The following is a 16,446-nucleotide window of genomic DNA, read 5'->3' as shown; positions in this document are numbered from 1 at the left end:
AATTGGGCTCTGTACCGCCATTCTTTATTATATTACGAATACGTGTGCCAAATATCTCGAAAAACTATTCAAAATTACAGCCGTAATCTTGGAACGCGTTTTCGCTACCTGTTGATCGCTACTGTTTCCTCTTAAGAATACAATTGTAAAATAAAACAGTTGTAACGTCCATAATTAAATTTATATTCTATAGTTAAATATAATAATTGTCTTATAGGTTATATATTTGTCTAAACTTTAACCACGGATGTAAACAGAATATGACGTTACTCAGAATGAGGTAGTCAACTGCGCAGAAAAGAACTTTCCCAGTGGCGTAGCTGAAGATTGGGGGCCCCCCGCGTTAATTTTTGTTGGCGCCGTATTATAAACATTTACTAAAATATGTGTAAATGACAATATTTGGCCTTTCTTTAGTAAGTCTTCATCGGTTCGTGTTAATAGAGTTTTTGAGAATAAACATAACAACCTATTATACCTTTATGTCTCTTAATCCGACAAACCTAAACCTATTAGTAAGTTGTTGCAATATTATATCTAAATTTACATTGAAAACATTAACTTCAAAACTTTTTTGCTAAAAGTTATATTTTCGTCGCAGCTGAGCTCATCGTAATTTTTTTATAGGTTTTTTCCGTTTATTTTTAAATTCCGGTGAATCTCCACTATTCTCCCATTCTTGTTGCTTCTGCCAAAATTTCAGATAACGAATTTCTCATTTCTCAAAGATTATCATGAGTTTTTTCAAAAAGTTGAAAAACCATAAACTCTGCCGTTTCAGATTGCAGAAGTTTTGATGTTACTTGAATCAAGTTACTAAGTATTTTAGATTGAATAGTACCTAATGTTAACAGCAAATTCAAAATTATTCATATGCTCTAATAATGCATTACCTTCTAATTTTTCATAGTTTTTTGATAGTAATGAAATTTTCGTTAAAGATTTCATTACTTGTCGGAAAGCTCGAGACAAAGCCATAACAGCATCATGTCTGGATGACCAAAGGGTTTCACCTAATATTTTTAAGGTTGGCAAACGCGATGAAGTCAAAGTGATAATAATACATATGTAGTACATTCCATCTTTTAATACTTGCACTAAAAAAAACATAATCTCTTAATTATGTCGCAAAAGAACCAACTCAAAATACACCCTTTCGTTATACATGATGTAAATTAACCTTGTATTAGGCACCGTTTTATTTACTGCCATTGCAACTAGTTCCTGCAAATATTTGTTAAAATTCTAGCGAAACAGAAATCTACGGCATCTGCAAACATTGGCTAACTATAAATTTTCAGAGCCGGCGGGATTAACTAATAAAATGTTGCTTTAGGTCAGGCAGAAAACATAATTAAGTCTATAAATCTTACAAGATAACATATTGTTAGCGTACATTATACGCTACAAAAATGCCACAATATTTTTCTCATGTAAACAGTTTTTAGACAAAAATATTTTGATTCTTTATTTAGATGAATTTTTTATCCTATAGTTTAAACTTATTTGTTACTTAATTAAAGGTTTGTTTCCAAAATAGAGTATAATAGAAATTTAAAAACATATTGGTGTCAAAAAGTTATTTATTCTCTTCATTTTGTTTTTGTATACTTTAATCTATATCACTATATTGTGAAACTCACATTATAATAATAGTAATAAAAATTTATATCTGTCAATGAAGAGTGTGTAAAAAGTATGAACTATGGTGCTTCTCAGAGGCTTCTTTCAGTGCGACACAAGTGACAGAAAAAAAGGTACGTCCATGATAGATACACAAATTTATAACATTTATTCCAGTTGTTGATAGATGGCGCTAGTAGGAATCAGAAAAGAAATGATTTAGGTATTTACCCATTATTTACCTATTACATAATATCTATACTATTATAATTATTGAACCACCAGTTAGAAGAAGGGAATAAACGCCAAAATATGGCGAAACGACTTTCTAACAAAAATATACGTCTTAACGCAAGGCCCATCTGTCGACGCTAAGTAGGAAATAAACACCGTATAAGTTACGGAGATATTTTAATATGAAATGTGCGACAGTTTTGAGAAGGAAATAAATCACGGAATTATTTCTTTCTTCAAACTTACGGTTGAATCTGTAACGTTAACCAGGTACGGTTGAACCTGATAAGTCTACGGTTGTAGACTTATCAGGCGAAAAGATAGGATTTACGTACCGCAGAGGAATACAATATAACGCACCCTCAGTGCAAGACTGCAGTAACTCAAAATTTTATGAAAATGAAGTTAATCATGGAATTCGATGTAAAACTTTAGTAACTTTCAAATGCTTAATGGGCTAAATATTACAACAACAACAGTTTAACTATTTTGCGTTTTGAACATAAGTTCCGTGCAAAACTGTTGTAACTCTAATGTAACAGAGTTACAACAGTTTTGCACGGAACATTGCAACGGATTCGATAACAAGCAATAACAAGCAATGAAAAAAAGTAGGTAAGATATTTGTTATTTTAATATCTATATCTGTAGTGTTTAATTTAAATATTAGACAAGGCGAAAACGGCGGGTTCGAAGGGAAAAATATTCTAATGAGATTTTTTTGCATAATCACATTCGTGAGACATCCCAGAATAAGGTTCAAGAAGTCGCCCAAGTGAAAAGTGGGCCAATTTTTTTTTAACAATTTTTTTTAATCAAATTGCAAGAATCAATATTTTTGGCCCGAACAATTTTTTCTTTAATTTTTTGGACCATTCTGGACAAAAAAGGTCTCTTCTAATTTTTCTCTAAAGTTGATCGTTTTCGACTTATAAGCAATTTAAAATTGAAAAAAACGAAAAATGGCGATTTTCAAGGCTTAATAACTCGGTTAAAAGTTATTATTATGAAAGTCAATATATGACTAAATCAAAGTTTAAGGCCCCCCCTACAAGATCCTAAAGAAATTTTTGTCATTATTTTATTACTAAGCTGTTATTTTTAAGTAATAATAATAAGCGCCATGCACGTGTGCGGGGCTGTAAATGCTGAGTGCGAGAGAGAAGCTATTCCAGCAGTCCAATTTTGCATCTTACTCGCACTCACATTTACTGCAGCGTCAATACGATGCAACCACTCATTGTTATTAATTAAAAATAACAGCTTAGTAGTAAATTAATGACACAGATTTCTTCAGGATCATGTAACGGCGACTTTAAACTTTGATTTAGTCACTTTCTGACTTTCAAAATAATAATTTTTGACCGAGTTATTAAGCCTTAAAAATGGCCATTTTCGCGTTTTTCAAATTTTAACTTGCTTATAACTCGAAAAAGATCAACTTTAGAGAAAAATTATAAGAAACCTTTTTTGTCCAGAATGGTCTAAAAAAACCTAAAAAAAATTAGTCCGGGCCAAAATATTGATTTTTGCAATTTGATTAAAAAAAATTGTTAAAAAAAAATTGGCCCACTTTTCTCGTGGGCGACTTCTTGAACCTTATTCTGGGATGTCTCACGAATGTAATTATGCAAAAATATCTCATGGGAATATTTTTCCCAACGAACCCGCCGTTTCCGCCTTGTCTATATACAGCGTGTCTACGTAATCCATTAATGGCTAGGACAATAAACAAAGATTTTCGAGACCAATATATTCATGTAAATTTTATGTCCTTTGTGTGATATTATATTTATTTTCCATAAGATGTGTGCGATGTAGTTTGACCATTTATTTGTTAGACTGGATTAAAACCACATAAATTAAGACTAATTATTTACAACCCAAAAAGTATTTTTTCTCATGAAAGGAAAAACAGTTATCTTAAAACTTGTGTATTGACAATACTGAGAGGTCAAAAATATCTATTCTCAGAAAACTTGCCAAAGAACAGCCAAAAATTCAAATGGCCAAAAAGAAAGATTTGGTATACTTATGCCATTCGGGTATGATACCAGAAGCCCACCATAGTTTTTATAAAAATATTTTGGCACAAGATGATGTACGAGAAGAGAACAACAACTACGGTAAAATCTGTCAGCAAAGGCCACTAAAAATGAAAAAATTATTGGCCGATATAGAAAGGTGGCCGGTATTGCCAGTTTTTGTAGTCTAGATATACATAATTGGTTTGGGGAATTTTTAAACTGACCGTTAGTCCAGGTGGCCGATGTTGGCAGGTGGCCGGTAACACAGGTGTTACTGTAAAAGTAAATGTGTCTACACTTCTTACAATTTTCTCTTAAGGCCCATCTGTCGACGCTAAGTAGGGAATAAACACCGTAAAAATTACGGAGATATTCCAATATGAAATGTGCGACAGTTTTGAGAAGGAAATAAATCATGAAATTACTTCTTTCTTCAAACTTACGGTTGAATCTGTAACGTTAACCAGGTACGGTTGAACCTGATAAGTCTACGGTTGTAGACTTATCAGGCGAAAAGATAGGATTTACATAGAGGAATACAATCTAATGATCTCTACTGCCAAAAAACGAGGATTTTCGGTAACAACAATCACATCAGATGACATATTAGACTTTAAAAATACCTGGAAAAATTATTACAAAAAAATTTGTAAGTCGGTGGACACAACGTCTACATTTATGATATCCAAATTAATATTTAGAGTATTATTCTTCCCATAAAGACTACGTAACAGTTTCAGAACAAATAGATGGTTTTCTGAAACAGAGGTTTCAACTTCAAAAAAATGGGGTTATCCCTTTATTACCTACTACCAAAGCATACAGGGCAAAAATAACAATAAATGAGAAAAAGATGAAAGACGTTCGGAAAATAATTCCATATATTTCAGAGGACAAAATAGAATTTTACGAAAACATCCTTACATGGCCAACTATTGCATCAGATAATACCATTGAGGATGAAGGGTAGTTTATGGAAATTATTTTTTTTGTATTTGTTTGTTTTTTATAAACCACTTTAAATAAAATAAGCAAATTAATTAAACCACTTTAAATAAAATAAGTAATTTCATACAATTTTGTGTCTTTATTCATGTCAAAAAAATTTAAGTTGTAAGAAAGGAATAAATCCAATATTTCGTTTATCGTTTTTCTAGATAACAAAAATCACTGGATGGTTTTTCTCCAATCCAAATTAACTTATATAAACTGTACTTAATAGTAGATGTCATTATTAAACAAGAAAAAATTAAATAGAACGAATAAACAGTTTTTATTGATTTCTCGAAAATCTACTTTTTGGATTCATTCCCTTCTTCTAACTGGTGGTTCAATTTAAAGTTCTTCTCAGTGTTTCAGTGTGTCATAAATGACGTATTTTAAGAATGTAGAGAATCATAGCATGACATTTTAGTTAAATCTGACAGTTGTCAGAATCGTAATCGTAATTTGGTATAAAAACAAATCAATTGTGTTACAATTTCATTTATAAAAAGGTGTATGTTCTTTGATTTGTATAGTCTTATAAATTGTACAGATTATAGTCGTGTAGATAATACATAAATCATTTTTTGTTCGATTAAAGCGCCATATATCAACAACTATAATAAATCTTATAAATGATTTTAATCACGGACTTACCTTTTTTTCTGTAACTTCCAACTTAATGCGTTAGAAAGAAATCGAAAAACTGTGACACAAAGAAAGATGCCTCTGAGAAGGAGTATACCTGTGAAATCTCCTACTCTTCAACTTTTATGGAAAAGTCCAGAACAAAAACTACTATAAAACCAGGTTTTCCTATTTTTAAAGGTGGCACACCTTACGGAAAATTTTAAAAAAATTATAAATATACTTTTTGATAAAATACACAAAATAAAAAAAACTTGCAGTAAATTATACACTTTTTTTCGAAAAAATACACTCCTACGGTGTAAAAAATTGACATTTTTTTTCAAAGACCCAACTATGCATGTGGATTTTTTGTAATTTTTAAATTGATTGCAACCCACAAAAAAAACGAAAAAATAACGTTTTTGGGGCTGAGTAGGAGGGTAACGAGCTAAAATCTTCATCTAATTTTTTAATCACATAAAACATAAAAAAATGAAAAGGTTTATTCAGGTTGTATCTAAGTAACTTTAAAAATATGATTAACCCCGCAAAAACTCGCAAAATCCGTTAAAAGCCTGAAAAAGCTTTGAACGATTTTCGACCAATTTTCGGATGTTCTAAACTAAAGGACTTATACTTCAATTTATATAACCTATAAATAACCTCCATTTGATGTATTTTGAAGTCTACAAAATGAAAAATCACCAAAAACTCCTAAAAACCAGTTTTTGGGGATTTTGAAGGCTTACGGAACGCAACTTACAGAAAAATCTGGAAAAAATCTGGAAAACAGTTTTTGATAAAATACACAAAATAAAAAATAGACCTGCAGCCATCTCAAAAAATGTTAAAACCTTTGTTTAGAAAAAAATGCAGTTTTAGGTTATGTACACTCAACCGATGTGTCTATGAAAATATACATACACACACCCAAACTTATATGGAATCACCATGTATTTCAAGGCAATATTTATTTCTTTTGAAAAAACTTGTTGTTGTTGCGAAGAATAAGGGTTTTTATTGAAAATAAACAAATAAACAAATCGATAAGACAATCAGATAGTACAGCTCGGTACGGTATAGGTTATTTGTCTGAGTTGCAAATTGAACGAAAATAAATAAACTAACTTTTGCGTCCAAAAACGAAAATATGCCTCATGTGGGGTTGTAGAACTTACAATGGGGAAAGATTATTGGTCTTGTGGAGAAAGTAATGTTCTCAGAGGGACATAGCTGTAGAGCTAGGCGTAATACCGGGTGTTCTGTCCAAAACCAATGCTAGGTAACAGGAACTAGAAAAGCTCAAAAATAAAGCAAGGGAAAGTCGCCAAAAGTAACAAAGGCTCTCTACGATTGTCTAATTGTCCAATCATCAGGAAGACACCCAACCATTTCTCACCTGCAGCTTCAAAGGCAGCTTTTGGAAGATAACAGGTGTAACTGTTTCAGTTGAAACGACAAGAAGAAGAGTTCGTACCAAGAAGTATACAGCAGGAGACAGTTATGGGTTCTCGAGTTATCCAGGCAGCACAATATTGATCGCCTAAATTGGTGTCTTCACCACCAAAACTGGAACATTGGGAATTGACAAAATGTGCTATTTTCAGAAAAAGTCGGGATTTGTGTAAAATCAGATGACCCACGAAATCGTGAACTTAGAGGTCGAGGAAGACAAGCAAGAACGAAAACTGTCAGATCTGCTCACAAATATACAAGGGGAAGTGTAATGTTCTGGAGAGGAATTGTGATCCGTAAAAAAACTCCTATAATTTTCATCCAATAAACTTTAACTGCTCACAGGTATGTTGATAACCTTTAGTTAGACTCTAGAGATGTGCAACAGGAGAAAATTTAATTTTAATGCATGATAATGGACCTCCACATACCATTAGAGTGACAGAGACATCATTAAAGCAGAAGGTATCCCTTGTTTGGAGTGGCCTGCTTGCTCACCCGAGCTTAACCCTATAGAGTATTTGTGGGATATGCTTAAAAGAAAAATTAGAGCTCGCCGAGATAATCCACAAAATACCGCACGGCTAGTACAAGCTGCTCTTGAACAATGAAGCAACCTACCACAATAAAATGTTGATAATTTCATTAGCAGCGTTCCCACGCAAATAAGTTTGCATAAGGCCTAGAGATGATAACACTGACTACAAAAAAAAAAAAAACAAAAAAACATAAAAATAATTTAAACATTATTCGTTTTATATTGAAATTTTTTATGCTATTGACTTTAAAAGTTGTTTTATTTAATTGTTATGTATTTGTTATTAAATTGCTTTAAAATAAATATTGTTTGACTTCGTGTGTTTGTTTTTTAAATAAATTCTAGCGAAATAATAAGAAATATCAGATGATTCCATATAAGTTTGTGTGTGTGTACATGTCTCGTAGAAGCCTCAACTCTGCGTATAAATTTTATGAAATTTTTAAATTATTGGTTGCATCCCTCCTAAAAAAATAAAAACGAAAAATGACGTTTTTGTGAGTAAGGGGCAGGATAAAACTGTCATGAGTTTTATTTTTTAATTACATATAACGTAAAAAACAAAAATATAGAATTTTGGGAGTGAGAGCATTTTGCCAATTTTAACGGGGGTATATCATTTGTCAGAATAAAACTCATTAGTTTTAATTTTTTTCTCACTAGTCTCTTCTGTGGTGCCCAAAGTATTTATGGTCTTTTACGTTTTTGCGACACTCTCTATATGTAGTAAAATCAATTAAACTTATTTATGGAGTAAAATCAACGTTAAACACGAACTAGCAGCGACATCGTGATTAATCGTAGTTAGAGGTTGTACCATAATAAATTAAAGCTAATATTCATATGTAAGATTTAACGTTACACAATTATTAGCGCAATTATTCTCTAGAATGCATTTTAATCTGGATTATTGTCAGGCAAAGCGGCAAAAAGTTATTATTTATTGTTACTGCTGTTTGTATAATCCATCAATAATTAAACAATTACATCATCTAGAAAGAATAAAAAATAACGAGGAATAAATTTAACACATGGATAAGTCATTATTTTCTAGTACTTCACATTGACTCGTTTATTTTCCTCAGATAAATTGTTCTCAATTTTTTTCTTGTATTTTCTATTATTTTCCTCATAGTTTCGATTTTTAAGTCAGTTATGATTGTTCCGTTGAAATTTTCTTAAACCAGGTTCTAAACTCAAATTCCGTAGTCATGATATTCTCCTTCTACCGGGTCCGCGCTTACTTTTGAGTTTACCTTGCAATGTGGACTGCAGCAGGGAGTAACGGTGCTGATTTCTCATAACGTGTCCCAGATACTGTAGTTTTATGCGTTTGATGGTAAACACAATCTCCGATTCCTTCTTTATTCTTTCTAGTACTTCCTTGTTCGTGATCCTTGCTGTTCAGGATATTCTCAGCATTCTTCTATAGAGCCGCATTTCAAAAGCTTCAAGTTTTTTTAATAGTGGCCTCTGTAAGGGTCTATGCCTCCGCTCCGTACAATAATATAGAGAAAACATAACATCTCAAATTTCTCATTTTTGTATATAGGGATATGTTGTGGTAGAGTTATGGTAGTGGTAGGGTTTTACAATTTATCCCTTCACTTATTTTGCAATAATCACATTTGTTAACCTACAGATTTTAACAGCAGGTTGAAATTTACAAATAAATAAAAAAATAATGTGTGTGTACTTTGTACGCACGTAAGAAGTTATACTTCTATTATAATATAATTTCAACGAAATAAATATACCTACCTAACAGTTACAATACAAAAAATTAACAATAATTACCAAAAATGAACCAAAACTTAACAATGCCAAATATTAAAAAAAAAGAAAAAGTATGAATCGTCCGGGATTTGAACCCGCAATCTCGCGATTTTTTGATCTCTGGTCCAATGCTCTACCAACAAGGCCATCAAGCCGCATGTTACTTACCTTTCAGATATACATAATTATACATCACGGTGACAAGTCAAATATAAAAATAGATGTTTTATTATTTTACGCCCAAGGAAGACAAATCCAAAGACAAAAATTATTATAAAAAACCTTTTAAACCATCTTTTTCAAATTGTGCAAATTGTATTATTAATATTAATGTTAATAAATGAAATATAAATATTTTGACGTTTCACAATTTGACAATTCACTTTTTAACTGCAGTGCCTTAAAAATTTTAAAGCACTAGTGCCTTAAAGTAGCATTTTTAACGCTCCTATGGAGCTCTAAAAATTGCATTTTTAACACGTTTGTAGAAAAATATATTTAAAAATACTAATATATTCTTTCCACACCTTTTCTGGACTGATACATACATAAATTAAAACATTTTGAAGTATAACTTCAAAAATATAATATGAAAACTATTTAAAAAGGCACTATAACTATTAACTAACCTTTGTTTGTTGTTTCTCTTTCCACAAATTTTAAAACGCAACAACCATACATAACCAAACCGTGAACCGTCCAAACCACAGCTTCGCTACAGCTGCCATATTGGATAATTTTTGACATGTCATCTGAACATCCAATCACAACAAAGTTATAATGCGCATGCGCCCGGATCGTAGGTTTTAACATATAAAAATTCACCCTCATATCGCGCGTAAAGAAGTATAACTTCAATAAGGAAAAGAAACAACAAATTTATGTATTTTTAATTTCACCTCCTATATTAATACACATACATTTTAACAGTTGGCAATGGAAGATCTAGCAGCCGCTGAACAGCAACTAGAAGAACGTGAACAATCTTTAAGAGAAGTGAAAGAGCAATACGATGCTGCCGTGATGGAAAAACAAAGATTGACGGATGCAGCCAATTCTTGTTTGCGTAAGATGAATACCGCAACAGCTCTTATAAATGGTCTTGGGGGTGAGAAAGTTAGATGGACTCAACAGAGTAAAGAGTTCAAAGAACAACTTGGTGAGTTTCCGTTAGAAATTACTTTGATATTCTGTTAAAAGTGGTCGCAGCTCTTATTGCTGATCTAATTATAATAGCACTTGTTCCATAATAATTTCCATAGCTATTTGTTATATATCTTTAATCCAGTTTTTTCGTGTTATAGTGATGCTTTTTTATTTTTAATGCTTTTATGCTTAATATAATCATTTATTATTAAAATATTTTTATTTCAGGTCGCCTTGTAGGAGACGTATTGTTAGCTACTGGATTTCTCTCGTATTGTGGTCCATACAATCAAGAATTTAGAGCAAATTTGGTGAAGACCTGGATGGATATCCTACAAAAGCACACAATTCCATACACTGTTAATCTTAATATCACAAATATGCTTGTAGAAAACTCAGTTATTTCGGAATGGACTCTCCAAGGACTACCAAATGATGAACTTTCAGTGCAAAATGCGTTGATAGTCACCAAATCAAGATCTTATCCTTTGCTAATTGATCCGCAAACACAAGGAAAGCTGTGGATTAAAAATAAAGAAGCAAATAACAATTTGCAGATTACATCTTTAAACCATAAGTATTTTAGAACGCATCTAGAAGACTGTTTATCTTTAGGTAAGTCTGTACTGTGTACTCTTTTACTTTTTTCAGGATACTAATTGAAACAGAGAAATTATTTATTTAAGTAAATAATTCGTACTTAATAGGTAGTTTCAATGATTGAATTTATACAGTAATAATCACAAAAAGAAAAATATAACTTAATGGTAGGGGAGCCCAAGCGGGGATTTTTGCAGTTACTCAAGCGCGTCAGACTATCACATGGGGAGAAACCTTGTACCTGTAAATGTACCCCTACCATATATTAGATCTTAATACACGGGAGTTCGTTAAGGGGAGTTCGAGAAAAAATCTATCCGTAGAAAAACTCGAAACCGTCAGATTAAGCTAAGGAAAGTTAAAAATGTATTGTACCCTCGGAGATCCGTGGAAAAAATTTACACCCAAAATAACAAAATTCAGTTTGGCAACACTGTGTGAAAGTTGATAGTAACATATCCTTTTTAAGATAAGCACAACTGTAATTTAGTCCAAACAAATTAATATATCTTTTTTGCCAACAAAAATGAGATTTTTCAACCAAATAATGTTTCAAATATGATGTGCCAAATAATTTTTAATTAGGTTCTGCTAATGGGCTTGCTTTTTGTTGTCATTAAAGTAAAAAAAAACTAAATTTCACTCATTAAATCATTATTGTCCGGTTATCGTCTTAATTATTTTAACTGTTACTAATATCCGTCGAGTAATTCTGAATGACTAATAGGTTGTTAAAACATTTTATCTGTAGCGGCTTCTGGAATATCTTAAAAATATCGAATTTCATTGATAAAATGCACATATCCCACCGATCTTCGCTTCGACCATACATGCAGAACAGTGTATATATTTCAAAAATCTGACGGTTTGACCGGGGCGTAAGGAAATAAGTGAGTCACAAAGTTTCACAAGGAAAACGCGAATATTTCGAGAAATAAACGTCAGATCGAAAAACTGAAAAATACATGTTCAATATTTTTCAAAAGTCTATCGAAGGATATCAAACACGAAAACCAAATTTAAAACTTTAAATAGGAACCCCGCGATATGTCGCGAAATGAATATCAGATCGAAAAACTGCAAAATACACGTATTTCATATTTGCGAAAAATTTATCGAATGACACCAAACACGACCCCCCACGAAGGTGGGGTGAGGGGTTACTTTAAAATCTTAAATAGGAGCCCCCATTCTTTATTGCAGATTTGGATTCCTTACGTAAAAATAAGTAACTTTTATTCGAAACATTTTTCGAATTATGGATAGATGGCGCTATAATCGAAAAAAACGATTGTTGGAAATGGAAAATTAAATTAAAAATGGAAAGTCCCCACTTAAACGGAAACCTTTACTTAACTTTTTTTGGTTTTAGGACCTAATCTTCACAACATAATAGGTCCCCATAATGCTCGAGTAACTGCAAATTAAGAATACTTTCCTCCCCCTACTATAATATTTATAAAATGCTTAATAATTCAAATATGCTTCTTTTCATGAGCATTTTTCAGTGCGTCACAAATGATAGAAAAAAAGACCCGTGTTGAGCTGCCCCCCCCCCCCACTTGCAAAAATTAAAAAACAAATAGCCCTGATTTATGAGCTATTTATGAGCTCTTATATTCCGCAAATTAAAAATTTTGAGCTCGTCCCACTGAGCAGGAATTTAATATTTTAGTGGGGGCTGAGTGTTTATGAGCTCTTGAAATAATATAGTTTCGATTTTTGAGCTCATCCCCTTCAAACAAATCCAAACAACCCTTTAATTATTTCACTTAAGAGAAAAATGCTGAGAAAACTTAAAATATGTCGTATTGCGGATATAATTCCTATGGCTTATATATTCTAAGAATACACTATTAAATCACGTGCATTTCGATTATTGAGCTACAACCCCTTCGCAAGAAAACTACCCCATCTTCCCGGCTTACGAGAGAGTTGTACTTAAAATGCATTAAATTAATAATTTGGCGACTACATATCATTTAATAATTTATGAGATCACAAATTACGCGCATTTAGATCAGTAAATTGCAATTTATTTTGTATAGTGCAGTCACTGAAGGTAAAAATCAACGATTACCTTCAATTTCGGTGAACCTTCATCGATTTTCACGAAAATTGGTCAGTGGTTAGAGGATACCTCAAGAAACAAAGGTGACATGGTGCCCCTTGCGCCTTTATCCTGAGGGTGGATACCGCCCCTTCTCGGGGGTGAAAATTATTTTATAAAAAATAACTGTACAAATCAATAAAAGGACAAATTATAAACAACAGTTGTTATATAAAGTTATTAAAATATGTCAATGCTTTTTAAGTTACTACAGATCAAAGATTTTAATTATTCGTGAAAAAAATGCAAGTTTTAAAGCGGTTTTTCCTAAATCGCTGAAAAACTGTAAGTTTTTACAAAAAAGTGAATAGCAGTTTAATTCGTATAGCTTATATTCTACGAATAAACTCTTAAATCACGCGCATTTCGACTATTGAGCTACAACCCCTTCGCAAGAAAACCATCCCATATTCCCGGCTTAAGAGAGAGTTGTACTTAAAATAATTTAAATTAATTATTTGGCGACTACATATCGTTTAATAATTTATGAGATCGCAAAATATACGCATCTCAATTATTGAATTGCAATTTTCTTTCTATAGTGCAGTCACTAAAGGTAAAAATCAACTATGACCTTCGATTTCGGTAAATCTCCATTCATTTTCACGAAAATTGGTGAGCGGATAGAGGATACCTCAAGAAACAAAATTAATAATAACAACTTGCGGTTTTAGTCTGGAGTATACGTCACCCCTTCTCGGGGGTTAAAATTACTTTTTTAAAAATATCGCCACAAATAGAGAGAGGGACAAATTCTAAGCAAAATTTGTTGTATAATGTTATTAAAATAAATCAATACTTTTTGAGTTATTAAAGATCAAATATTTAAATTTTTGTGAAAGAAAATGCATACTTTAAAGCGATTTTTCATAAATAACTCAAAAACTGTAAGTTTTTACAAAAAAGTTTTCATCGGTCAAATTGAAGCTAATAAAAAAATATAATAAATTGCTTACTTAAAAACAATGTTAATTTAATAGTTATTGATGATATAAGTGTTAAAAGTACACGTTTAAGGCACGCATGTGAAAGTTTGCAGAATGAGCGATAGCGAGTTCTGCAATTCACATGAGTGCCTTAAAAATGTACTTTTTAACACGCATATCATACAATATTTTTTCTACAAACGTAATTACAGGACAATATTTACAAAAACTTTTACTTGAACGTGACTGACATTCCATTTTTATATTTTTTTGACATTACATCAAAATTGTCTATACTGTCAATACGAACTGCAGTGCCTTAAAAATATTTTTTCTACAACCACTATTCAAAGTGCACTTTTCTGCACGGTTTTATGTTAGCAAACTTGATATTTTCTCACAGTATAAGATATTTGACATTAGTGTGCAGAAAAGTGACGTTTCTGTGCCGCAAAGTGACGTTTCTGTGCCGCAAAGTTCTTTTCGGCACAGTTGACTACCTCATTCTGAGTAACGTTATATTCTGTTTACATCCGTGGACTACCGCATTCTGAGTAACGTTATATTCTGTTTACATCCGTGGTTAAACTTTAGACAAATATATAACCTATAAGACAATTATTATATTTAACTATAGCATAGAAACTAAATTATTGATGTTACAACTGTTTTATTTTACAATTTTATTCTTATTAAACATTTTATAATTATCAAATAACCAATAAGGATTTAGCAACCTGTGCAAGAGACGTCGAATGAAGTAGGTTTTGTGTAAATCCGTGACTGCATAAATATTATGTCAACAATGTGTAATAATTGTTTAAATTTAAACAAATTAAGGCAGTGCATTAATTTTTTAACTGATTTCTGTGCAATTTATTTAGGTATAAGGAATTTAAATTGATTAGTAGGTATTAATTAAATACAGTTTAAAATTTATCACATAGGTACCTATTATAATTAATCGTCGTTTGGAAATTGTGATTTTTATTTTTAGGAAAAACTGTGCTTGTAGAAAAAGTATAGTGTGAAACACGTGCAGAAAGGTAATTTCTCACTCGTTTGAATTGCGGCACTCGCTTGCGCTCGTACCGCAACTTTTCAAACTCGTGAGAAATTAGTACCTTTCTGCACTTGTTGCACAATATACTATTAAAGCACTAGTGCCTTAAAGTAGCATTTTTAACGCTCGTATGGAGTGCTAAAAATTGCATTTTTAACACGGTTGTACAAAACGTAATGGTCCAAGAGCTGTGAGACATTTTTGAGTAGGTATTTTAGGCAAGCTGAAAATTTTTCAGGTGACTCTTCCATAATAGCCTAATACAAAAATGCCGGTCTGGCTGGAGGGTAGCGGTTATTTTCCCCAAAAATCCCCCCCAAAGTTAAAAAAAGGGTAAAAATTGTTATTACAAAAAATATCATTGACGTGACTTTAAAGTAAATTTAAATATTCAAATATTAGGAAAATAAACAAGCCAGGCGATTTGAGGGCGATTTTAGCTCTGCAAGATACTTGCATGGGCGTCCCAGGATTATTTTCAGGGGATGCATATTAACTTCAGAAGATTTTATCTGAATCTGTACATACTATTAACAAGTATAAAATATACAACTATACATGCATATCTATGTATATTCCTTCTGGACAGGGAGGTACAATTGTTATTTTGACAGGGTATTTTTTAATATTAAAAATAAATATTCTAAAAAAGGCAGCTTTTTGGTGAAATTTTCCAACTGCCATGTGATCAAACAAATTACGGGTTCATATAAATGAAAAGCGCTATAGGTAAGCAGCAGTGTGAGAAAGAGCGTATACCGATAGCTGTTTGCGTCCTCTGTTCTAGCGAAGTGAGTCCGTTCGCTCGAGAAAAATCACGTGACCTGGTGATACCCATGTTGTTGTGCCTCGAAACGTTAGAGTAATTGTTATATATTATAGTTTTTTAAGTAACTTTTCCTTAATTAAAGGAAAATAATACGTACTATACAATAGATTTTGCAAATATGATAGGAAATGACAAATTTATTATTATAAATATATAGGTAGAAAATTATAAAACTATAAACTAAATAAATTCTGTGTCCGAATCTTGTACTTCTTCTTCAAACTCCTCATCTGAGCTTAAATATTCATTCTTTTCTTCTTCGTCAGACTCCCCTCGAGACTCAGATTCTTCTTCTACATGAACTGTAGATAGTTGTAATATGCATTTAGAATTTATTAAAAATTAATTACTGATTAATTAATTGATTTGCTACGTATTCTCTGTCATTTTGTACGGAGTCGAAGCCTGCATAACCACGGGCGCATCTGAAGAAAGACTTGCCATTGTTGAGATGTGGTGTTATCGAATAATGTAAAAAAATAATGTACACAACACGTAACAAACG

The 16,446-nt window shown here is 31.9% G+C and overlaps 1 protein-coding gene across 1 annotated transcript in view; it reads left to right on the top strand.

Annotated features, from left to right (window-relative positions):
- LOC126885269 (dynein axonemal heavy chain 5) overlaps nucleotides 1-16,446 on the top strand; it is a 356,025-nt gene that overhangs the window by 247,490 nt on the left and 92,089 nt on the right. The window contains exons 45-46 of the mRNA XM_050651757.1: nucleotides 10,198-10,426; nucleotides 10,642-11,028. Coding sequence (XP_050507714.1) covers nucleotides 10,198-10,426; nucleotides 10,642-11,028 — 616 coding nt within the window. The remainder of the gene's footprint in view (nucleotides 1-10,197; nucleotides 10,427-10,641; nucleotides 11,029-16,446) is intronic.

The sequence above is a fragment of the Diabrotica virgifera genome, chromosome 5 (assembly GCF_917563875.1).
Source record: "Diabrotica virgifera virgifera chromosome 5, PGI_DIABVI_V3a".
In the NCBI taxonomy this organism is placed as follows: Eukaryota; Metazoa; Arthropoda; class Insecta; order Coleoptera; family Chrysomelidae; genus Diabrotica; species Diabrotica virgifera.
The sequence above is the reverse complement of the archived record's forward strand: the minus strand, read 5'-3'. Positions and strand labels throughout refer to the sequence as shown.